The sequence below is a fragment of the Tachysurus vachellii genome, chromosome 5 (genome assembly GCF_030014155.1).
Source record: "Tachysurus vachellii isolate PV-2020 chromosome 5, HZAU_Pvac_v1, whole genome shotgun sequence".
In the NCBI taxonomy this organism is placed as follows: domain Eukaryota; kingdom Metazoa; phylum Chordata; class Actinopteri; order Siluriformes; family Bagridae; genus Tachysurus; species Tachysurus vachellii.
In genome coordinates this window covers 28,637,511-28,664,438 of record NC_083464.1, presented here as the reverse complement: position 1 = coordinate 28,664,438, position 26,928 = coordinate 28,637,511, and the positions used below count along the sequence as shown (strand labels likewise).

At 39.5% G+C, this 26,928-nt stretch overlaps 2 protein-coding genes across 2 annotated transcripts; both read left to right on the top strand.

The window, feature by feature from the left end:
- Window positions 1-3,013: 3,013 nt before the first annotated feature.
- Window positions 3,014-11,931, top strand: mboat1 (membrane bound O-acyltransferase domain containing 1). Its single transcript, XM_060870981.1, has 13 exons — window positions 3,014-3,322; window positions 3,495-3,640; window positions 3,768-3,845; window positions 4,817-4,912; window positions 6,821-6,876; window positions 7,423-7,477; window positions 8,748-8,922; window positions 9,239-9,431; window positions 9,654-9,757; window positions 10,263-10,327; window positions 10,409-10,541; window positions 10,787-10,938; window positions 11,372-11,931. The coding sequence occupies exons 1-13, from the start codon at window positions 3,233-3,235 to the stop codon at window positions 11,487-11,489; spliced, it is 1,461 nt and encodes a 486-aa protein (XP_060726964.1). The 5' UTR covers window positions 3,014-3,232; the 3' UTR covers window positions 11,490-11,931.
- A 3,037-nt stretch (window positions 11,932-14,968) lies between these two features.
- On the top strand, window positions 14,969-24,010 carry LOC132846316 (tumor necrosis factor receptor superfamily member 5-like). The gene is made up of 8 exons (XM_060870997.1): window positions 14,969-15,297; window positions 15,777-15,902; window positions 17,259-17,414; window positions 17,895-17,988; window positions 19,810-19,886; window positions 20,418-20,528; window positions 21,341-21,442; window positions 23,455-24,010. The coding sequence occupies exons 1-8, from the start codon at window positions 15,243-15,245 to the stop codon at window positions 23,619-23,621; spliced, it is 888 nt and encodes a 295-aa protein (XP_060726980.1). The 5' UTR covers window positions 14,969-15,242; the 3' UTR covers window positions 23,622-24,010.
- Window positions 24,011-26,928: the final 2,918 nt, after the last annotated feature.

Here is a 26,928-nt window from a genome sequence, read left to right as displayed (position 1 = left end):
CACGGATGAAGCGCGGAAGGCGCTCGCGCGAAACTTAGATTTCCCGCGGAACATTTCAAACCCGATTTGCATGACGCAAACGATTGGTCGAAGGGACATCAAGCCACGCCTCCCCCTCCACCATGCGCAGATACTCGTGCTTCGCGACGTTGACAGGCAGTGAGGGGAAAGGGCGCGCCGTAAGTGCAGACCGCTGATTGGTCCGGAGCGCCACGTGTACTGAGACGTCACAAGTCTTAGGCGGAAGAAATCTAAACACAAACTGATTAATGGTATTAATATTAAATACAGTAAATGTAATAATATTTTTTTTTTCTTCACCGCCCTGCAGTACTGCAAAGCAAACAATACTAGGACAATCTTTTTTTAGAATATTAATTGGAAATTGGTTTGGACTTACAATAATGAGTATTAAATTAAACAACAATTAAATTAGTGAAGTATTTTTTTTTTTAAATTATACGCCTAATTTATCCATAAAACCAATTTTTACAAAAATTTAAAATGATTGTTGTATATTATTATTATTATATATTCTGTGGGTCGGATAAGCGGTAGAAGATGAGTGAGTATATTCTGTGGGACAAAATTTAATATACAGAAAAAAGATTTTATATTTTTTCTATGAGGAAAGTAAAATGGCGAAATATTTAAAATATTTCTATTTTAAATCTTTTTATTTTATTTGGAAAGTTTTTTTTTTTATCCATAAACGTAAGTGGTCTGAAAAGAAACCAAACATTTTCCACTTTACGCTGGAAATGAAAACCTATTTTGAAACTGTAAAAGGACTTACAAGACGAAAAGCTGTCAAAACTATAGACATTTACAAGGCTTTTAATTCCTCTTTTCTAAATGAATTGTATTGCTCCATACCCCTTATTTGATTTGTATGTATTTTTTCCTCCTCCTTTCCTTTATGTTTTGTTACTATTTTAAGATTTGAATAATATGGCATTGCATTTTGTTATGTTATCATTTGTTACTGAAAAAAAACTGAATTTAAGTATATAAATATGAATCTATTCATATAGAAAAATGCATTTTTTACATTTAACATTTAACATTTAGCTCTTGAAAAAGACTTTCCCTCCCTAATAAACACCAATAGATAAGATAAGATAAGATAAGATAAGATAAAATATACCTTTATTCGTCCCACAATGGGGAAATTTCTCTGTTACAGCAGCAAAGAGAAAGAAATGCAAATATATAAAAAGAATAGAGACATAATATAATATACAGTATATACACAACACAATGTATAAATACAGAGAAGAGAAAAGAGACCACGAGTAAGTAGTTACACTAACAGACATATTGCACTTAAACAGTACTAACAGTGTGTAATTATGGTGACTGGTTCACTGGGAGCAGCTTTGATTGTAAAGTCTAATAGCAGCAGGGAGAAAAGAGCGTCTGTATCGCTCCTTCAGACACTTAACACTAAACTCATGGTACCTTAAGTATATAACTTAGTGAGCCAGCATTAATGTATTCAATGGTAGAGATTTAAGCACTTATGTATGTCGCTCTGGATAAGGGCGTCTGCCAAATGCTGTAAATGTAAATGTAAATGCACCAGCAGACCACACCATAGAATATGGCTGATGCCACCACAGAGTCAAAAATGGTCTTCAGTAGCTCTCCCTTCACTCCAAAAGACCTTAGTCTCCTCAGCAGAAAGAGTCTGACAAGAGATTGACAAGTAACAAGAAAACTGCTCACAAATTAATGACACATAAAAAAGATTATTTTATGAATCTAATTGCTGGACCTCTGACATCCTTTGTGAATGAATCTGTATCAAAAGCACATATTTAGGTTTAATATGGATTAAATGGATATTGTGATTGAATTATTTCTCTGTTGCAGTATTATATGCACTGACGTAATGTGCAAATTTCTAAAACAGTGGAATGTTACATGCAAACATTTCCTAATAAAGCTGTTTTAAATAAAAAAAAAGGCATTGTAGCGTTGTTTATTTATTTAACATAAGTTTGTAATTTAATTGTGTCCTCACCTTGGTGTTTACTTTTTATATTGTTCACATATTTAAATTTGTAGGTTATATAGCATGTAACATTCCATGCATATATATATATATATATATATATATATATATATATATATATATATATATATATATATATATATATATATATATATGTGTGTGTGTGTGTGTGTGTGTGTGTGTGTGTGTGTGTGTGTATATATATATATATATATATATATATATATATATATATATATATATATATATTATATTATATTTTATATATGTATTATATATGAGGATAAGCTCAGTAGTGAGCAGCAGAGGGCGCTCTTTGAGAAATCTGATTTATTTACATCCGTTTATTATTAACCATAAAGTAAATTAGGAATTATTACTAGGCTATTAAGGGGGGGAGAGAGAGAGAGAGAGAGAGAGAGAGAGAGAGAGAGAGAGAGAGAGAGAGAGAGAGAGAGAGAATAGACAGCAGTAACAAAACAAAACCATTTTTTAACATTAAACCCTAAGCTCCATCACACAAGCAGATATAGAGCAACGTGCCAAAGCAGGCTTGTGGGCGTAACCAATAGCAAACAGTGGGCGGGGCACAACGGATGTTGCCAGATCAAATAATAATAATAATATTAACTCAACCTTCATCCTTTGTTCTTTTATTATTATTATTATTATTATTATTATTATTATTATTATTATTATTATTATTATTTGTTTTCAGTTCATAAATATGATAAGAAATATGATTAAATAAATGATCAAATAAATCTGTTTTAAATCCTAACTCGTAACAAATTTATTATTTTACTATTGATGCAATTTAACAGTAAACTATAGTTCTAGTCATTAAATCGTTAAACCTGTTCTGTCATGAAGTCTATATTTTACATCCTGTACGGTAAATAGACGATTTTATCTACTGTGAAAACTCGGACAGCTCCAACCTGGCAACCCGAGCTTGCTCTCCACTCTTCAGCGCCGCGCCTTCCCGAGAACCTGCTCCAACTTCTCCAAATGCTAGAGATCATTCGAGATGATGTTGCTGCGGTGGAATTTACGCTGAATTCCAGGATTTGGGGTTCTGTGTGGAAGGAATATTGATTGTACAAAAACTCGTGTTGGTGTTGATGACACTCGGATCTCTAGGGAATTTCAGGAGTTTCAGGAGTTTCAGGAGTTTTAGGAGTTTAAGGAGTTTAAGGAGTTCAGGGATGCAGAATGGATCCCAAGTCAGACCTCCTGCTTCAGACCACGGGCTGTACATCTCTGAGGGCCATCAGCAGGTTCATGGGAATTCCTCTGGATCAGGTGAGAACCCTGGTGAAGTTCTGTTTAATTTGTGATTGAGAAGAATGTGAGGTTTGGTGCAGCCTCAGATTCGTGAGGTTCGTTTATTTGGTTCTTGGTGAATTTGGCCCAATGTGAAAAGGTGTGTGTTGTGGATACCAGACACAACTTTGCCTGTTCTCCTCCACCGTAGGTGAACTTTATCATGTGCCAGATGTTCGGCCTGGCTGCTGCCTTCTGGTTTCGTCTGTGTCTCAGTCCTCAGCAGGCCGGTCCAGCTGTGCGTCATGCCGTCGCTAGTTTCTTGGGGTCGATGTTTGTTATATTCTGCTTCGGATGGTAAGAGCGATGCAGTGTAATTGTGTGAAATAGTTTGAAACCTGCAGGACCTGTCCCGTAACCGCTCTCACGTACTAACAGGTGTGCATTAATTACACACAACCTGAAACCTCATCTCGTCCTGCAGGTATTCCTTGCACGTCTTCGTCCTTACTCTCATCTGCTACGTCATCCTGAAGATAGCGAGCGCTCGCACTGTTCACTGGTAAGAATCTCTTCAGCTGGAAGCTTCTCAAACACGCTGTACAGACGTGAGTTTTTGCTTCAAATGCCATCTTGAGAACAGGATGAGAGGTGAGTAGACGAACCTGATCAGCTGGTTCTTCTGCCTGGTGGTGCTTTTGAAATAAAATTTATGTAGGCGAGGTGCAATGGTCACTTGAGACCCGGTTTGTCCAGAACGAGTTGAAGAGATGGAGCTGTGGAGCTGTTAAAGCTCCATCTTTTGTTTCACCAACAAAAGATGTTCTGTTTATCATCAACACCAAGAGTCACATTATTAAGGGATGCCACACCAAAATATTTATCCGTTTATACTCATGATTAGCGTTGTGGAAAAAAGTAGTGACTTGTTATAGTAGGTAGAATCAGCTGTTCTCTCAGCACCTTACTACTTTTTATTCTCTCCTGGGATTAGCTCCACATTTCTTAAAGTTCAGTAAAAACTCTATGTAAATCCAATTAAGAACATATTACTGTTCAATCAACCTGTAAAGAACCCTTGAAGAACCTTGTTTTTTTTCCCTGAAGAAGTACAGAGAACCTAAATTCTGACTTATTTGAAGTTTGAGGTTTGTGCTGTACCTGCACACTCAGTTTACATTTTAAAGGTTCTTCAGGGGTTGATGTCTACATGGAACTCCTTCTGACATGGAAACCTGTATTACTGTGTTCTACACATAACCCTTAAAATTCCCAATTGTTGGTAAGCTGTCATGTAAGAGGAATGAAACACTTGCATATGTGCTGTAAAATAAATTAGGTGTACATTAGACACAGTTGTATAGTTTCTCTGCTATTATGATGCTTAATAAAGTGCCTTGAGTGTGATATTTACCACCTGACTACTTGATAAGGGCGTAAATATACTAACACATATCACTGTAACCTGTAAGTTATCTTTAATTATACTTAATGCTAAGTCTCTTCTAACATGTTTCTTACATTTCTGTTCAGGTACTCGATGCTTGTGGCGATGGGCTACCTCACAGTGTGCCAGGTCAGCAGGGTCTTCATCTTCAACTACGGCATCCCTGCTACAGACTTCTCAGGGTGGGTCTCAAAATGGTGGACCAAATATTTGTTTCCAAAAATCTGGTCGTGAATGGACGTACAGCTAAAACCAAGTGTTCAGCCCAACACCGTACATCGCGAACATGAATCACGTGGAAGGAAAAAAAAATCAGAAGAGAGAAGAGTTAATAAGGCCTCCGATATATAATATATAATAATGTGTGTATGTGTGTATGTTAATACGACCCACGTCTTGAGCCAGTGCTCCAGAGTTCGAATGTGTAGCTACTGCAATTTCACATCATGATAAATTCCTCCTCTATTATCATGGTTTATGATATGATATTGATGTCAAATTAAAAAAATTAACCTTCAGTCAGTTGTATTTAAAAAAAAAATCATTAAGGGACTCTTTTAACCTTTAGCCTTTGTATTAAAAACAGGTTCACAGGTAAAGAATTTAGTGATATATCTCACAGTGGATTATCAGTAAGTGTTTAATTTGGTCGTACGAATTTATTTAAAAAGTTCATTCAAATTCCTTATGTTAAAAAAAATAGAGAGACGTCCGGTAGTATCATGGCACGGATTTACACATGAAGACTTTTATGTACATTCACATTGCTGTACATTCACACACACACGCACACACACACACTCATTGAGAAAAATGTCTGCATTACTCACCTTAGCCACACCTTGTGCCTGGATATTGGTTCTTATCTGCTGATCTTGTTGGTTCTCTTTTGCTGAAACTTTGCACCACACCCTTAAACCAACAAAGGTGTGAGGTAATGTGGAGTCACTGTGGGCAGGCCACTCGTCCTCACTGTGCGAGCTTATTCTGAAATCCCACTCTCCTTGTCAGGTACTAGTGTAGCCTAATACCTGTATTGGCACTTATTCACCTTTCTGAAAAAGTATCTGATAATAGAGCTCTTAAAGGAACAGCATGCATTATTCCATCTCAAGTGTTCAGGCCACGCCCCTTTCCTGTGACTAATACCAATGTGGATTGACACCAACTGTTTACTGGTGTTAGTGATAAACTTGATCCAGGTTGTCATGGTAACATTATTGTGCCAGGGCTGATAATGGAGTTTTTCTTCATCGTTGGTCCAAAGAATCAACTGAAATCAGAGCTCTATACAGAAATAGTCTGAAATGTGCATAACGACACAACGACCATCTATAACTTGTACAAAAAGTGTTTGATGCCCAGTGATTGCGTCTTTAGTTTTGCTCTGGAGCTATAAGGCTGATAGATGTCTATCTCCCCAGGTTTAGGACTAAGAGGAACATATGATCATCTGTATACAGAAATTAAACTTCACCATGAAGCTCAATACAGGAACAGAGTCCCTTTTTTTCCACAGCTTGGTGTGACTCCACCCCACCCTAGTTCTCCACCCTCAGGCCCCGCCTCCCAAGAGAAACAGGAAGTGATGTGGATAGAAAATAATATTCCATTTGTGTAAATGGAGGTATATTAAACATCTGGGTTTGTACTTATGGAAGAGGTTTCGGGTGACACGGACTTCCATTCTCGCTTGACTTACAAACAGAATTTAAAAGCTGTTGCCATGGTGAAGTTCACTTTAAGGAGACATTTACTCAACACGTATGAAGCAGTCGAGTTTGCTATATTCTCCACATTCTTACGCCACATTCTCATTGCTAGAAATCCACATGTAACTTTGTGTTATTTCTGCATCGTCTTTCATTTTCCACATGAACCCTGTGATTTTAGCACAAGATTAAACCATGATGGTCACACCACTGATTTCCTCACTCTCAGACAGGAACTGGCCACGGCCACCCCAGCATGCACTTGTGTCAGATGTTAAGTTCTGGCACTTAACGCAACACCCTGTATGACTAAAGCACCCAATTCCTCTTTCCATGTGTCAGCACTTAGATTTATTCCACCGAATCTTTTTTCCCCAGGCCTCTGATGATGCTGGTGCAGAAGATCACCACTCTGGCCTTTCAGCTTCATGATGGTAAGATTCCCTCAGACCTCCAGATCTGTGATGACACATCAGTAAAGTGACATACCACAAAGATGAGATCATAACATTAGAAAGTAACATTAATGCCCCAAATATGAGCTTGTACATTTCTCCTAAAAGCTAACGTGTCATTGTGAGGGAGTCACAACTCCTGTGACCTCCATAGGTTGGAATTTAGTTTCCTGGGAACACCATGAAACAAGCTGAAACACAAGCTAGCATTATAGTGCAGAGCAAATATTCTGATCTTTATCTGTGTATTAGCTTTTACTAGCATGAATACAAACTGTGTTTTCAAGAATTATGATAAACTAACTAAGCACCAACTAGCATACCATGAATAAGCATTATGATAACCTTAATAAGGGACAATCTAGGATTAGCATTATAGGAAACAGACTATCATGTCAGCTAGAGATATAACATGTAAACCACAAACTAGCATGAGGATAAACAGGCTAAACTTATAAACTTACAAATGAATTAGTGGTAAAAAGCCTAACCACAAACGAGCATTTGTTTTTTTTGTGTTTTCAGGAAAATGTCGCAAGCAGGAAGATCTCACTGTGGAACAGAGACATATGGCTGTTGTGTACGTCCTCACACACACACACACACACACACACACACACACACACACACACACACACACACAGATTTCAGGTTGACATTGTGTAGATGGAGGTATATTAAACAATAAATATTGTGTTATGAACACAAAGACATTTCCAGGCTAAACCTCGTCAGATTCCTCATGATGTTGCAGAAGTGGTAGAGCTGAAGTGTTCAGTCTGGTTTGATCTCTCACAGCATCGTCTTTTTCCACCTCCACTGTCATGTCTGTTGTCCTTCCACAGGCTTGGTGTCTATTGTAGATGAACCAGTCTGTCAGCATGTCTGTGTTTAATACACCCATGACACCGAGCTGCTCTCTACACAGTTCCATCACAAAACTGTTATTACTAGCAGACCCCCCCCCCCCCCACACACACACACACACACACAAAAAAAACCATTAAGAGCCATAATGAAAGAAAGAATATGTTTTCTATAAACAGCCTCACATGGGTTAAATAAACGCAAGAAAAGATGAATTGTTACACGTTATGTTTGTTTTAATTGAATCATTTCACCCAGCTTTGTTAAAAGGTGCCAATAATTCTGAACGATCATGAGGTCAGTGCTGGCTGGAGCAAGGCGAGTTCAGATGGGAGCTAAACTTTGTGTAACTGTATGAGATTAGCGTGAATCTCTGCTCACTGAGGGTGTGTTTGTGAGGGTTAAGGAGTTAGAAAGTTTGTTTACATTAAACTATGAGATCGTGAGGAGGAAGGGAACTTCAGTGCACTTTGTGTGTGTGTGTTTGTGTTTGTGTGTCTTCTGTCAGCTTTGTAACTCAGCTGTTAACTAGTGTTACAGAGAACATGCTAAAAAGCCAGACACTGAGATAAACATGCTAAAATATAAAAAGTTCTCAAGCTAAAAAATTATCTAGCGATAAAGTAAACCTGCTCAAAGGCTTTATCTCTCTCTCTCTCTCTCTCTCTCTCTCTCTATATATATATTATTACTAAAATATTGCTATGACGTGACTGAAGGAAGCAGCTAGGCTACATGATGTGATCTAATTATAATCACTTGATTTGATCTTATAACAATCGCAATGCGGTGACTGACTGACTGAAATGTAGCATTTTAGCACGCTAATGCTAAATCCGTCAGCTGTGGGTGCAGTTAAGAGTCATATTGTTGATGTCTTTGTGGAATAGTGCTGCTGTAAGGTCAGGTTCAGCCTGTTAGCGCTAACCTGATTAGCCTGATGAAGTTAAGCTAATGAGATTTAGCATGTGTTTGTGCTACAGCACCCAGCCGACGCTGCTGGAGTACCTGAGCTACACGCTGAACTTCATGAGCATCCTGGTGGGGCCGTGTAGCAGCTACAGAGACTACATCGAGTTCATAGAAGGACACCACGTTCACAACAAACTCAAACTGCAGCACAACGGCAACAACACGCAAGCGCATCCATCGCCTGTGGTGAGAGACAAAGACTTACACACACACACACACACACACCAATTTATGCTAGCATGTGGGTGCTAGCATTAACATGATTAATTGATTATCAGCTTTATTTTAATATAAAATAAATATTTTGTTTTAAGTAGTTCTCTGCAATTTTTTTCTATCACATGGCTGATCATTCTACAGCCCAGTGCATTGTGGGTATTGAGACTGCTAACTGGAGGAGTGCATGTGTATGCTGACCCGGATGCTGTGTATGTGTATGTTGATGTTGACCCGTGTAAGGGCATGTGTATGTTGACCCGGATGCTGTCTCTTCCCTCCGCAGCGAGTCGTGTGTCAGAAGTTGGTAGTGTGTGTCGGCTGCCTCTTCTGGTTCTTCCTGGTCACCAGAAGGTTCCCGATCAGCTACAACGTGGACCCTCTCTTCATTAGCGAGGCCTCGTTCCTCAGCAGGCTAGCTTACGCATTCGTCTCCATCCAGGCGGCTCGGCCGAAGTTTTACTTTGCTTGGACTTTAGGTGAGTCGGGTTCTTCGTTCCTGGTCCTATCATGTGCTCGAAAACTCTAACTCAGTGCGTGTACTGTTAGCACAGTGGCGTGACGTGACATGGTGTTTTTAATGGGGCTTTTGTAAGAACACTGTATAAGTGTGTGTACGTCGCTACACAATGTGGCTGATTGTTAGGATTGTGTTCTGTTTTTTAATGTCCTCTGAGTGTATAAGATGTTCCTCTGTTCAGCTGATGCAGTCCATAATGCAGCGGGATACGGCGTCAGCGGATTTGACCGGAATGGCCGCGTGGCCTGGGACCTCATCTCTAACATCCACATCTGGGAAATCGAGGCAAGTTTGTTCATTATTTAAACAAAAAAAATGATCAGGCAAGTTTTACTACACATGATAATCTACAACACTCACAATATCATATACTGGACACTAAAATTTTAGTATAAATCGATATAATTCATATATGCAAATGAACTCTGTATGAGTGGGTGTGGCTTACAGGCCATAAATGAGAAAGTGCGTGTGTTTGAGGACTCACATTGACATCATTTCCCTCTCTTTGCATGCATTTTTTTTGTCACATTTTATCTTTTTCTGCCCCAATGACACACCTATCTGCCCCAAATTACACATCCATTTAACCAAGGACACGCTTATCTGCCCAAAGGGCACGCCCATCTGCCCCAACGACACGCCCATTGAAAAGTTCTCACTCACTCATTTTCTACTGCTTATCCGAACTACCTTGGGTCACGGGGAGCCTGAGCCTATCTCAGGCGTCATGGGGCATTAAGGCATTGAAAAGTTCTAAAAGTACAAATATATTTCTGTCCCTAAACAGACAGCGACCAACTTCAAATCCTTCATTGACAACTGGAACATTCAGACAGGGGTGTGGCTTAAGAGGTACAAACTGTAATTCTACCTCTTCTTGTTCTCTTGTTATTACGCTGTTGTTGATGTTACTAATCCCCTGTGCGTGTATAGTGTGTGCTATGACCGTGTGTCACAATTCCGGACGCCTCTGACGTTTTTGCTGTCCGCGTTGTGGCACGGAATTTACCCTGGATATTACTTCACGTTCCTCTTGGGGATCCCCATCACGCTGGCCGCCCGTGCTGTAAGTCTGCACACACACACACACACACACACACACACACACACACACACACACCTGCACACAAGGCCAGAATGGCCGTTGTTTCCCTTTTTTGACAGAATAAACTACAGTAAAGAAGGTCAGTTGAGTCTCATGAGTGACATCACAGTTCTTCATGTGAATGTGAGTTTTTTTTTGTTTCTTTTCTTTTCTGTTCATGATAAAATGTGCATGTTTCTACACGCTCCTCTGGGTCGTGTTGGCAGGTCCGCAGGAATTTCCGCCACTATTTCTTACATTCGTACTCTGTCAAGCTGGCGTATGACATCATCACCTGGGCGGCGACGCAGCTGACCATCTGTTACACCGTCATGCCGTTTTTACTGCTGGCCGTGGAGCCGACGATCATCTATTACAGGCAGGAACACTTGAGTTTGATACCTTATTGCAAACCTGAGCTTTATTTTACTTGTTTCCATTCCATTCGAATTAAATTTCCTTCAAGAAGAAAACAGCAGGTTCTGTGACTAAACATGAATATGCAAATGAATTATTATTATTTACCTTACCATGCCAACATCAATTACCTCCCTTTACTTAACACAGTATAGCTAGCTAGCATTGTTCAGCATGTTTTACAGCTGAATGTTTAGATATCATTCTAACACTACTAATTTGCACTCTCCATACATATTTTGTGACATCACAACCTGAACTGGGTTTTTACACAGAATTACTGAGAATCTATGCATCAGAACCATCGTAGAACAAGATGAACTGTTAAAATGTTATGGATTTTAGAAGAGTATCTATTTAGGGAGAAAAAAGTAAATAACTGTTCTGTCTCTCAGGTCCATGTACTTCCATGTGCACATCATTAGCATTCTGGCGATGATCGTCCTGCCCAGCAAACCCAGGAGGCCCGATCTCTATGCCCAGCACTCCAACAATAATGTGAAGAGAGAATAAAGACCCTGCCCTCTCTCTCTCTCTCTCTCTCTGTGTGTGTGTGGAGAGAGAGAGAGTGTTGCACAAAGAAGGCTCTGTGTGAGATAAACGCACACACGCGCACACACGCAGGATGATGATGTTTAAACTGTAGGTCTGAAACAGGACTCATTGGCACGGTCACACCACACCAAGCTAGTATTCAGACAAGACGGAGTGATCACATCTTTACTAAGTAAATTAATTATGTCGTTGTTTAGTGTTTTTAAAAATTTAAACCCGGGGTATTACACAGATTTGGGGCCAGAGCGTTAATTGTAAATTAATGTTGCCTAATATGTATTTATTTATATTATATACACACATATATAGACTGTATAACATTGTGACTTTTTGATAAAAATAAGAGAGCTACCTTTTTTGAAAGCTTCTTTTGAATAAAATAAATAAATAAAAAAAGTTTTACAATAAACAGTTAATTCTTTTTTTTTTTTTTTAATTCTGTATACAAATGCCTCTTGTTTATGAGAAGCGTACAGCTACATGTTTATTTTCCCGTCACCTAGCAACAGTGTTCTGATATATAACCAAAACTCTGACATTTCTCAGCAGGGGAAAACCAAACTAAAACTAAAATCGGAAACTTTTTTTGGTAATTTCTTTCAAATCTGCAGTAATTGCTAATGTCCTGTACAATGTCTGTGTAAAAGACTTCAATGCTACATTGCTAATCATTAGCCCACTCCTTCACCTAGCAACAGTTTCCTAGCAACACACTTACGCTGTTATACAGAATAATGTTCAATCTGGGTTAGCGTTCAAATCTAAGTGAAATACAGTGGCATTTTTTTCTTGCTAATTGACCAAAATTAGATTAGATTCAACTTTATTGTCACTACACATGTACAAGTACAAGGCAGCGAAATGCAGTTTAGGTCTAACCAGAGTGCAATAGCAGCAAGTGCGGGATATACAGTTTGTACAAGATTTAAATAAGTTAAATAAGTGGTAATATGGAGTGATTTACAGTTGTGTGCATACTATGAACAAATATACAGATTTACAGAAGCATATATGCTGTAACAAAATATGGTTATTACTATAAACAGTAATTTACAGATGTGTGTGTACTATGAATATAATATACAAATGAATATATATGTACTATGAATATAATATACAGGTGAATATATATGTGCTATGAATATAATATACAGATGTCTATTACTATAAACTAAAATTTACAGAAGGGTATATTTACAGAATATATTGTTATTACTATAACCAAAATATACAGGGGGGATATGTACTATGAACAGAATATAGTATATTTCTGTTATTATGAATAGAAATTAGGTGGGTATATACAATGTAAGGCAATGGTGAGCAGCAATGCAAAAAAAAGAAGAGCAGATGTGCAAATGAGCATAGTTTTATGTAACAGTCCATTAGTGCAATAACTAATTGTGGGGTGAGAAATGAGCAAATGAGCAAAAGTGATCATTTTGTGTAGACAGTCCGTTAGTGCAATAACGAAGTGAGAGAGGTGTGTGTGTGTGGGGGTGGAGGTTGGCAGTAGAATGAAGGGGCTGATCCTACTGCCCCTCGCTGTTCAGTAAAGAGACAGCTCTAGGAAAAAAGCTCTTTTTTAGTCGGCTGGTCCTGGTCCGGAGGCACCTGAAACGCCTGCCAGAGGGTAGAAGTGAGAACAGTCTATGGGCGGGATGAGAGGAGTCCTTAAGAATGCTGCGAGCTCGACGCAGACAGCGTTTCTTGTGGATGTCCTCCATGGCAGGAAGTGGAGTCCCTGTGAGGCGCTGGGCGGTTTTCACCACCCGCTGCAATGCCCTGCGCTCTGCAACAGAGCAGCTTCCATACCAGACTGTGACACGGCTGATTAGGATCCTTTCTATTGCACAGCGGTAGAAGTTCACCAGGATATCCGAGGAGAGCTGATTTTTCTTTAGTGTCCTCAGGAAAAAGAGGCGCTGGTGAGCCTTCTTGACCAGGCTGGAGGTGTTGGTAGTCCAGGACAGGTCTGCCGAGATGTGGATCCCCAGGAACTTGAAGCTAGAAACGCATTCAACAGCCATCTCGTTGATGTGGATGTTGTCATGTGTGCCTCCTGTCTCTTTCCTGAAGTCCACAATGAGCTCCTTTGCTTTGGAGGTGTTAAGGAGCAAGTTATTGTCATTGCACCATGTGGCTAGGTGCTGGATCTCCTCCCTGTAGGCAGTCTCATCATTGTTGGTGATGAGACCGATCACTGTAGTGTCATCTGCAAACTTGATGATGGCGTTAGATCCATTCACAGGCCTGCAGTCGGAGGTGAAGTGGGAGTAGAGGAAGGGGCTCAGCACACAGCCCTGTGGTACACCAGTGTTGAGTGTGATGGTGTTGGAGCAGATGGAGCCCGATCGAACCTTCTGGGGTCTGTTGGTCAGGAAGTCCATGATCCAGTTGCAAGTTGTGGTGTTAATGCCCAGATCTACTAATTTGGCTATTAACTTGGATGGAATGATGGTGTTAAATGCTGAGCTGAAGTCAACAAACAGCATGCGTGCATAGGTATTTTTATTATCCAAGAGTGTGCGCACAGAGTGCAGTGCCATGGAAACTGCATCTTCTGTGCTCCTATTGCTGCGGTAGGCAAACTGGCAAATCTGGATTGTTAAATTTTAATCTAGTTAAATTGTTAGTCTCAGACTGGAAGACACACTACACCGTTTTCTCATCTCTTCCTCTGATCCTCTGAGCCCATGGACAAATAAGTACTGAACAAATCTAAGTTACAGAATATTTTTCTGACCCTGTGTCCAGGGAGGACCATCACTAGGGGTCACCTTCTCACCACAGATCCCTTCTGTTCCTTCTATCTGTGGCGGTTTTTGCTCTATAATTCCTTCTCAAACCACTTACCGCCACAACTGACTGGATATTCTGATAAATATCCACAGAGTAATCACTGTACCAGATGACGAAGGTGTGAAGCAGTAGCACAGCACCCCAGACAGGGGGCAGTACATCCACACACTCAAAAACAGGAATTGAACCTTCTGTAGACTTTTGTCACTAAACATCCTGTTTTTCGGTTTTGTGGTTGAGTTTAAAACCTGTAAGCTCTTACTGTACTGGTTATTTTTTTTAGAAATTCTTTAGGACACTTCTTTAATTGAATCAAATAAAATGTTGGTGTCTCGGTGTTGGATTCTTGCATGTCGATATTGTTCACTTTGTCCGTTTTAATAGTGGTTTGTGAGAGAAAGGAGTCGACTATTGTTGGTGAGATGTGTCAAATGATTCAACTCCCAGAAAACACTTTCTTGTCAAACATTCTCAATTCAGCTGTACATACAGATTTGACCATGACCCTCTCTATCTATCTATCTATCTATCTATCTATCTATTTTCTCTCTCTCTCTCTCTCTCTCTCTCTCTCTCTCTCTCTCTCTTTCTGTCTCTCTCACATACACACACATTAGTGTGTTTCTTTTTAAATACGTCCCCCCCATGTTCACCTTTAACTTTTAAGTAGCATGAGAGAAGAGTAATGGAGAGAGAGAGAGAGAGAGAGAGAAAGAGAGAGAATGGGTGGGATGATAAAATCAGAATTAGACAGAGGAAGTGACAGAGACAGCACAAAGCATGTAAACTGCGACAAACTCCAACACAAAGAGAAACGACATCAGCAACAGAGCTTTAGGGAACTTTAAGGCAACTCATTTTACTTTATTTTTTTTATTCAAACACTGTACACTGTGAACACTTGTAGCAATGCCCTGCGACTCAGACAAATTTGACCACACATGCTGCAAAAAATGTCCAAAAGGTAAGTTTTGAAAAATGTTTTAATTTGTTCACGTTTAGTTTGTGTACTCGTGTGTGTTTAAAACTCATTATGATCAGATTAAAGCTTTTTAAACTATAACACAGCCATAAATGTAACACATTTTACTGTTTTGATACAAGGAAATTTTTGTAAGAAATCTGTTTCTTTTATGAATTTCGTTTTTTCTTTTTAATTTTATCGCAGTGGGAAAGAAATGAAAGATAAATAGGACACAGTGTATGTGTCTGTGTAGTATGAGTTTAGGATTTTATGTAAACATGTACCTTCAGAAGGTCAGGTTCAATTTTGGGGTGTCGTGAAGATGTTTTTGTGTTGTGTAACCTTTAAAAAAGTTCCTACATCGCAGCTGTAATGTTTGGTTTTTGGAAACGAACTCATAACTTTTAGATTAATACTTAAGTAACAGAAAGAATTACTGTATTAGACAAAACAGAAATTTATTTCTCTCTCTGTTTCAGGGAGCCGGGTGTTATCTAACTGTAATCAAACTTCCGAAACCAAGTGTGAACCGTGTCCTAAAGGCTACTACCTGGATGATGATTATTATTCGGAAAAGTGTTTTCAGTGTGGATCATGTAGCTTGAGTAAGTTTCACCACCAAACACCAGCAAAGACTAATGTTCTTCATCAAAACTCAAAGACTTTCTATTATATCACATCAGACACCGACTTTCTTCACAAAACACCAACAGACACCAACATTCTTCACTAAACACACACATTCTTCTTCACCAAACACCAACAGACACCAACATTCTTCACTAAACACACACATTCTTCACCAAACACAATCAGACACCAACATTCTTCTTCACCAAACACCAACAGACACCAACATTCTTCACTAAAAAAACACACATTCTTCACTTATCACCAACAGACACCAACATTCTTCACTAAAACATACATTTTTCACCAAACCAACAGACACCAACATTCTTTACTAAACACACACATTCTTCACCAAACACCAACAGACACCAACATTCTTTACTAAACACACACATTATTGACATAACACCATCAGACACCAAATTTCTTCACATAACACCAACAGATACCAACCTTCTTCACATAACACCAATGCTCCCGAACTTGCCTCCCCCTTCCCTTTTCTGCCCCAGGCACCACAGAACTATGACCACCAACTAACACCATCATACTCCCACATTCTTCACCAGACATCAACATTCTTCTTCTCTAAACACCATCAGACACTAACATAAAAATGCTTTTTTTCTCTTTAAATGAAGGAAACAGAGCTGCCATCTTTACACCCCTTAGACATTTAAAGACACAAAACTATAGTGCATCATAAATATGTCAGTGAATAATTTTTCATCCAGGGATAATTATAACCTCCTGCCATGATACCTGTAATAAACAATTAGTAATATTTTGCCTTTTTTTCAGAACAGTAACATGTCTGAGCTAATGGTCATTTTTAGGAATAAAGATATTGCTGCTGTTCATGTTTTAGCACTGAAAAGCATGTACTAGCACTTCTTTCCTTATCTTTCGCATTTAAAAAAAAAACAAAAAAAAACACACCTTTGACACTTTTACATTGTAACTTTGAACAAATGTTTTAAACTCATGGTATCTTGTATGTAACTTAGTGATCCAGCATTAATGTATTCAATGTTAGAGATTTAAGCACTTATGTACGTCGCTCTGGATAAGGGCGTCTGCCAAATGCTGTAAATGTAAATGTAAATGTAAAGTAGAAACTCTATACCTGAATAATGGAATGTTGTGAGCATAATATTTGAAATGTTATGAATCTGAATACAGTTAAATGTGTGAAATTAGATTCATGTAATAATGACGTACAAACATTTTAGCTTTTAATCATATCTACTACCTATTTATTGCTAGTTGGTGTGTAATTGTGTGTGTGTGTGTGTGTGTGTGTGTGTGTCTGGTGTTTCTTCTCTCAGACAATCATATGGAAATATCCGAGCCCTGCACAAACGAAAGTAACACAAAGTGTAAGTGTATAGAGGGCTTCTACTGTACAACAGCATTACAAGGGAACTGTGAGAGCTGTAAGCAAGTAAAACTCTGCCCACCAGGACAAGGAGTTTCTGTTCACCGTGAGTCTATTACACACACACACACACACACACACATGCACACACTAAATTATTCTACTGCTGAAGTAATTCATGTCGACATGTTTCCTCTCAGTGAACATGATTTGATTCTTTCCATTTGATTTCCTGATATTCATGATGCTTATCAGAGTACTGAATGTTTTAGTACATTTACGTCTGGGTCGATGCAGATACGTAAAGCCTCTGCTTTTTTTTAGATTAAAATGATTTCAATTTTAAGTCAGTTAGCTCACCAATCTACACCAACATTTAAAAAAAAAGAAGAAGAAGAAGCCAGGGACTGCCTGGGACACCATTTGAGAAACAAATGCACTTAAATCAATTCACCTGACTCGAGGTTGAAAAGATTTGTCAACACAGAGTCCATACAGGAAGAGGAAATGAATCTGTTCCAAAATAACACATGAAGAAAAGGACAGTGAAAGGGTGAATAAAGTCAGATGGGATTTTTTTTTTCAGATAACAGCACACATGACACAGTGTGTAAACAATGTCCTACAGGAACCTTCAACAATAAGACTGATTATCTCACAACTTGTCAAAATCATACCAGGTGAAGAGCCACACACACACACACACTCACACATGCACACACTTCCCATGGAGATACTATCATTCACCATCAAACATAATTTACCATCATACACCATCATTCACCATCAAGCTCCATCCAAAAACCATCATACACTATCAAACACTATCATTCATCATTAAACACCATAATTCAAACCATCAAACACCATCATTCACCATCAAACACCATCATTCACCATCAAACACCATCATTCACCATCAAACACCATCATTCACCATTAAACATCATCATTCACTATCAAACACTATCATTCATCATTAAACACCATAAATCAAACCATCAAACACCATCATTCACCATCAAACACCATCATTCACCATCAAACACCATCATTTACCATCAAACATCATCATTCACCATCAAACACCATCATTTACCATCAAACACCATCATCCAAACCATAAAACACTATCATTCACCATCAAACACCATCATTCACTATCAAACACTATCATTCATCATTAAACACCATAATTCAAACCATCAAACACCATCATTCAACATCAAACACCATCATTTACCATCAAACATCATCATTCACCATCAAACACCATCATTTACCATCAAACATTATAATTCACTACCAAACACTATCATTCACCATCAAACACCATCATTTACCATCAAACATCATCATTCACTACCAAACACTATCATTCACCATCAAACACCATCATCCAAACCATAAAACACTATTATTCACCATCAAACACCATCATCCAAACCATAAAACACTATCATTCACCATCAAACATCATCAAACACTATCATTCACCATCAAACACTATCATTCACAATCAACCACCATCATTCACCATCAAACACCATCATTCACCATCAAACATAATCAAACACTATCATTCACCATCAAACACTATCATTCACAATCAACCACCATCATTCACCATCAAACATCATCAAACACCATCATTCACCATCAAACATTATCAAACATCATCATTCACCATCAAACACCATCATTTACCATCAAACACCATCATCCAAACCATAAAACACTATCATTCACCATCAAACACCATCATTCACTATCAAACACTATCATTCATCATTAGACACCATAATTCAAACCATCAAACACCATCATTCACCATCAAACACCATCATTTACCATCAAACATCATCATTCACTACCAAACACTATCATTCACCATCAAACACCATCATCCAAACCATAAAACACTATCATTCACCATCAAACTCCATCATTTACCATCAAACACCAGCATTCAAACCATTAAACACTATCATTCACAATCAAACACCATCATTCACCATCAAACACCAGCATTTACCATCAAACACCAGCATTCAAACCATTAAACACTATCACTCACAATCAAACACCATCATTCACCATCAAACATCATCAAACACCATTATTCACCATCAAACATTATCATTCACCATCAAACACCATCATTCACCATCAAACATCATCAAACACCATCATTCACCATCAAACACTATCATTCACCATCAAACACTATCATTCACCATCAAACACTATCATTCACCATCAAACACTCATTCACCATCTAACACTATCATTCACCATCATACACCATCATTCACCATCAAACACTATCATTCAAACAGCATCAAACACCTTCATTCACCATCAAACACCATCATCCAAATAGCATCAAACACCATCATTCACCATCAAACAGCATTTAACACCAACATTCACCTTCTTTACTCCACCTTTGTTACTGCTCAGTGTTGACTGATCTTTGGACTGAACTTGTTCCTTCCTAGGTGTTTGGATCTGGGTCGGTATTTGCTATCAGAAGGAACGGCAGAAACAGACGCTAAATGCGGTGATTTCATACCTCGTGAGTAAATATTATTATTATTATTATCACTCACTCACTCATCTTCTACCGCTTATCCGAACTACCTCGGGTCACGGGGAGCCTGTGCCTCAGGCATCATCGGGCATCAAGGCAGGATACACCCTGGACGGAGTGCCAACCCATCACAGGGCACACACACACACACACTCTCATTCACTCACACAATCACACACTACGGACAATTTTCCAGAGATGCCAATCAACCTACCATGCATGTCTTTGGACCGGGGGAGGAAACCGGAGTACCCGGAGGAAACCCCCGAGGCACGGGGAGAACATGCAAACTCCACACACACAAGGCGGAGGCGGGAATCGAACCCCCAACCCTGGAGGTGTGAAGCGATCGTGCTAACCACTAAGCCACTGTGCCCCTCTATTATTATTATTATTATTATTATTATTATTATTATTATTATTATTATTATTATTATTATTATTATTATTGCCCCAAACATGAGTTTGTACCTCTAAATGCTAGACATGTTGAGCATGATGTTCCTCTGCTTATAGGTTGTCATTGGATGATTCCTGCTAGTTTGTGGGCGGGGCTAATCCTGACGCTCATCCTCGTCTTTATTGGGGTTATGTGTCTGAGGTGTAAGAAAAGAAAAAGAAAAGCAGGTAAGACCTGTTTGTATGTCAGAGGCTCTGGATATGTGAGCGAGGAGTGTGTGTGTGTGTGCATGCTTGTGTTAATTAGCATATATTGTTGTTTGGTAGTGGGTTTAAAGAATGTTGTTAAATTTAGTGGTATTTATTGCGTGTTGTGTATGATGACTGCACAACTGCTGTGTTGTGCGTTGGAGTCATGGTTTGGTTTCGTGTCGATGTGGTGTGTGGTGACGTCACAGAACTAAATGCTCCTTTAACCCAGTTACATTTACATATATATATGGTGTGTGAGAAAGCAGAGCTCTTATTTCATCTGCTCTAATCACACACACACAGAATAATCACACACTCTTATTACAATCACACACTCACTACAATCACACATTCACTACACTACACTTATCCCCATTTGTGTGGATATAATATTGTGTGTTATAGTGAGTGTGTGATTGTAATAAGGTTGAAGAGTGTCATATCAGTGCTCTGATTGTAGAGACCATGTAGATGATGGAAACGGAAACACACAGACACACAGAGACACAGACACACCATACAATGTGTGAGGGTTTACAGATTACTCTGATAACACAGCAGTAATACCAGATCACATCCTTTCAGAAATTCGCTTAGGAGTGTGAAACACACACACACATACACACACACACACACACAAACACACACACACACACACAAACTTAATTCATGGTGTTCATTCTATTAACTTGGTGGTTAACAAGATATGTAATTACTGTGCATTGTGTGTGTGTGTGTGTGTGTGTGTGTGTGTGTGTGTGTGTGTGTGTGTGTGTGTGTGTTACCAGTTATTACGATGGGGAGTTCACAGAATTTCGTCCCGCCTGCTCTTCCTCCAGACGTCATCAAGTATCCGAGAAGCCCAGAGATACAAACACCCACCAATAATAGTAAGGAGACGCAGACACACACACACACACACACACACACACACATCAGTTCTTAAAATTCTTTAGTACTCCGGAAGTTTAAGAAATTCAGAAAGAGGAACATGGTCCAAACCTCAGGATCCCTGTATTTAACCTCACAATGTTAAAGGCCATGTTCCAACTTTATATTCACCCCACATGCTCCCTAATTAGGGTAGAACAGAGCGGTGCTGTAAACCTTACCTAGTGCCCTATACATTCACTGGAACACCATTTAATATTCAGTTAAACAAAAGCATGAATCCTGTATTTTAGTTGTATTTTGATGTCTCTGATTTCACAGAGATAAAAGTATTGGCACCTTTGGTTGTAATTGGGCCACTCGCTGGCTCTCATACTCAGAACCAAAGAAGACACCCAGATTTGGATGCAAGTGCAGAGTTTTATTGAACCGCAGAACGTTCAAGATAGTACACGGCAGTCAGGCGCAGTGTTGTCATCAAACATCACATCGAAGAATAGTCAAGCACAAAATAGAGAACTGCAAGACTCCACAGTGACGGACTGAATGCATGTGCTTACATACCAATTCTGTAGATATTGACCTCAGTATCTGTCCACACACTGTACAGCCAAAAGTATGTGCCCCCTGTCCATCACACCCACGTGTTTCTTCCCCGAAACTGTTCCCTGAGTCACAGAGTTGTACAGAACATCTCTGTGTGTAACATCACAGTTTCCTTCAGTTGAACTAAAAGTCCAAACCCTGCTCCGTCATGACAATGTTCCTGTGCACAAAGCAGCTCCATGAAAACTTGGTGTGGAGGTGAAGTTTGGAGTGAAGAACTCGAGTGTCCAACACCGAGCCCTGACTCTGACTCAACCCCACTTATCACCACTGGGATGGACAGGAAATGGAGTCTCCTGGACATCCCAATGTCAGAGTCTGTTCTCACTGATGCTCTTGTAGCTGAATGATCACACATGATCACACTGAATGATCAAACAGACACGATCTAACATCTAGTGGAGAACCTTCCGAGAAGTGAAGAGTGGAGCTGATTAGCACAGAGATGTGAGGAGAATAAATCTGTACCATTTTCTGTAGTGTTTTAATAAACTACAGTAAAGTCATTCTTGAAAAGTAGGTCAGTATACACAATATAAAAAAAATTCCATTACAGAAACTGGGCTAGAATTTAGAAATGTGCGGTTGTGTGATGCGACTTCTACGCCTTTTTACGTCTAAACCAATTCTCGCCTTTGTTCACGAAAAGGAAATGAGCTGACAGGAAGTGCTGTCAGCTTTCAGTAACCGCATACAGTCGCAAATAGCTGCTGGCTCAAAGGCAACACTGTTAGTCATGTCTCTGAACTTTACAGACGAGGGGTTTCATACTTTGTTCATGGCTTAAAGTGCTGCATATATATATATTACAAGATAAGAGGATTTAGTGGAAATATTAAATCACGTGTGTTAAAGTGTCAGCAGAGGTGTTGTGAAAACACACAGGTTTCAGTATGAGTGTGACTGACACAGAGCTGTACGTTATGTAGATCAGCAGTTTACACATGCATCTAAAACCCCCTCGCTCTCTCTCTCTCACACACGTGTCAGTAATATAGGACACAGATTACCCGGTAATATAGTCATCAGTCTGGTTTAGTAAAAGAGTGGATCATCCGTCAGTGACGTCCATCAGTGACGCGTGTGACACGAGGAATCGCCTCCATGGAAACGCGTCCTCGTGCAGATGTTTCACAGCTCCGTCACTGGAGTGTGTTTATGCTCATGCTAGCAACATTTCAAGGAAGGAAGGAAGAAAGAAAGAAAGAAAGAAAGAAAGAAAGAAAGAAAGAAAGAAAGAAAGAAAGAAAGAAAGAAAGAAAGAAAGAAAGAAAGAAAGAAAGAAAGAACAGGACAAGAAACAAGGAAGAAAGGAGGGTAAACAGAAAAAAAGAAAAAGACAAAAGGAGGGAGAGAAAGAAAAAAAGAAAGAAAGAAGTAATGAGTGTAATGTGTGAAATTGCAGGTAAACTCTGCACTGAGGAGTACGACGGCCCCCTGGAGTGTGATGGCGTCGAACACAGTGTGTTCTCAGAGAAATTTGGAGCGTTCTCTGTCCCAGAAACCTGCTTGTCCTTCATCAGTGAGCACTACCGCTCCGAGCCACAGGAGGACGACTGGCCTGCACTCTGACACATCCTCAGTTTTATCTCGAGGCCTCATCTCGCTCTGCCTCTCTCACACACACTGCCTCTCTCACACACACTGGGGTTAAGATTTAACCCCAAACGCTTCGACACACACACATGCACTTACCTGGAACCTAGCTTTATTATTTCCCCACATTTTTTTTATTTCAAATCGATGAATATTGATAAAATGTAATATTTCATCACAGACTATTACATTTAGTTCACTTTTGTTTACAGAGTGGAAATGAAGAGATATTGTATCAGTCTGGACAAAATATGGAAACAATGCTTGTATTATACTTTCTTTTCATTATTTGTTAAAAAAAAATAAATCAAAAAAATATTTATTCTTCTGGAGCTAAATTCATGCTGGTTTAATGTTTTATTCAACATTTATTTGAATTAAGTAAACAATTATTTTAATTTCATTGCTTAAAATCTTCTTTGCAATTCATTTGCATATCTAAATAAATAGTGAATTAAAACAGTGAAATAAATAAAAACGTAAGAAATAAAAAGGCCTGATTTTTGCTGTATTCAGTGATGTAACATGTAGTGTTTACAGCCCCCTTGTGGTAGGAACAGCTCACTGCATCTGAGGCATTTTATTTTATTTTAATTTATTTTATTTTATTTCCAGATCCATCAATGTTACTAAACACTACCACAGCCAGATAATCAGCTAACAGTTGATAATAATAGTCTCTAACTGACCAGTCTTCAGGGTGAATTAGTGTAAAAACCGACTTTAAATGGCTCAATATTAGACATTTCTGAGAATCATTCCAATGACTCGTTTTAAATGATACGTTCGATTTGATTCACTGATTCCTTTAGTTACCCGGTTCACCAAAATGTGACCCGAGTCAACCACGAGACACACAGCTAATAACATTTCTCTTTTTGTGTTATCCATCCATCCATCCATTTTCTACCGCTTATCCGGGGCCGGGTTGCGGGGGCAGCAGTCTAAGCAGGGACGCCCAGACTTCCCTCTCCCCAGACACTTCCTCCAGCTCTTCCGGGGGAATACCGAGGCGTTCCCAGGCCAGCCGAGAGACATAGTCCCTCCAGCGTGTCCTAGGTCTTCCCCGGGGCCTCCTCCCGGTTAGAGCCAGATTCCGTGTCCGGGGATTGGGTCGCCGAGGTCCCCGCCTTCGACTGCCACCCAATCCACATTGCACCAGCCCCTTACGGTCCCTCCTGCAGGTGGTGGGCCCACAGGAGATTCTTTTTGTGTTATTCTCCATTAAATCTGACAGGATGGAGATCGAACACATTTTACAATTCATTGAACATCAGTCATGAGCCAAAGATTCACTGGAATTACTGGAGTTTCTTGGCTCTGGTTAAATTTCAGTACGTAACACAACATCATTCTTTATTAATCAAGGTTATCTGATAATCTGATAATGCTGGTGTCTGTTTAGTTTGGGGTCTGATGAGTTCAGCGAACTGAACAAAACAAACAACTCGTTAAATACTGATTCACTTATCGTAGTGACGCTCTAAAAGAGTAAAATGTACTAATCACACCTGAGATTAGAGATGAGCTTCATACAAGTGAGCTACAGGTCTAGATACAGAGCTAAACATCTAACGCTCATCGATCTGTGTGTGAAATGTAGAAGAGAAGAAGCTGATAAAAAGTTTGTGTGAAGCTGTCAGCATGGCCGCATGTGCAGGTTACAGTGTGAGAGTCTATGTGACCGATGTGGGTTGCGAGCAACCTCAGGAGAGATACGATTCCTTATCGAATAATATTGAACTACAGACACACTCACTCTCACCGATCACACACACACGTTTAAACCACTGAGCCACTGTTGAAACACATGGTGTGTTTTAGTGGTTTTGGTGTAAACCTCCAGGTGATGCTTACTCCTGGTTGTTGAACTCACAGGTTGCTGAATCATGAGTAGTCGTGTTGAGTAGTGAGTTGATAAGTGTACCTGTACCATTCCATGTTTACCCTTCATCAGGGGAATTTCGAGCTTGAATCACGGCTGTGCCTTTACTCATTTAGAGTAAGAGCGGCCTGTTAGTGATGTTAGCGTGTTGGCCACAGAGCAACTGGAGAAACATTTTCCCCAAACAGCAGTTCAGCGTAACAATGAAAATGAATCGGGCGTAAATCCAGCAGGTCATTTCTCTGGGCTGTGTTTCAGGAGTAATGTGATGATCAATGTGATGCTAATGCGTGTACCTCCAGGAGCGTTTCCGGTGATAAATTAAATCAAGCTGAAGCGGGCCATGTGCCGTGCGACTTCATTAACGTTATTACTCAGAAATTTTGCAGCAATCTGCATTTGGTCTTTGTTAAACTTTTAGGGATTCAGATTATGTATTAAACTGCAGCAGGTCATATTTCATACACAGAAAAAATAACCTTTTCCTCATCAAATGCTCCTTTCGCACACTACATAGTGCACTAGATATTTAAGGAGCCATTCAAAATCCTGTTCCTAATACTCTATACAAGTTCACTACATAGGATACTTCAATGGCATCTTCTACACCCTACATAGTGCACTCCATAGCCGATCCATCTAGATAAGTGGACGATAAGGGGTATGTGTATGTACTGCACTAGACACACATCAGATAGGGATGTGCACTACTAATATAGAGTAGTGGCTGGGCCCTTGAGCTGTGCTGAGCTGCCTTGAACCCCGATCCTCCAATCAAAAACCTAGAGCCTTAACCAGTTGAGCCAACACTAGCCCCTTTGTCTTCTCACGCGTTATATAGATGTGGTACTCAGGTTAGAGAATTGTGGCTTTACACCCTACTTAGTGCACTAGATGTTCAATTGGACACAGTTTGTGCCTTCAATTCATCCTTGTATCCTGTAACAGTCATCCTGTAACATACACAATGTATCTGATGCACTATGAAGGGAGTCATTGAGGACCAGTTCCTAACTTACACTTACACACACCTAAAGTGCACTACATAGGGCAGAAAACAATCTACACTCAATATATTGCACTTCATGCCCTATAGGAAGGCAGCGGGGAATCAGGTGTCTGTATTTTATCTCCCCATATTCAGTTGCACTACATAGGGAATGAAATAATACCTTCTACACTTAATCACCCTGTGTAGTGCACTAGAAAGACTTTCCAGCACGGAGTCCAGCTTCGTCCTCATTACAAATACAAGTGCATGATGCATGGTATGAGAACCTGGTTAGTGAGACTCACACACTATATAGTGCACTACATGTCTAATAGGACACACAGAAATGTCCCTCGAATTTAAAAAATGAGAACGAGCCTCAGACAGAGCACACAACGATGAGCTCT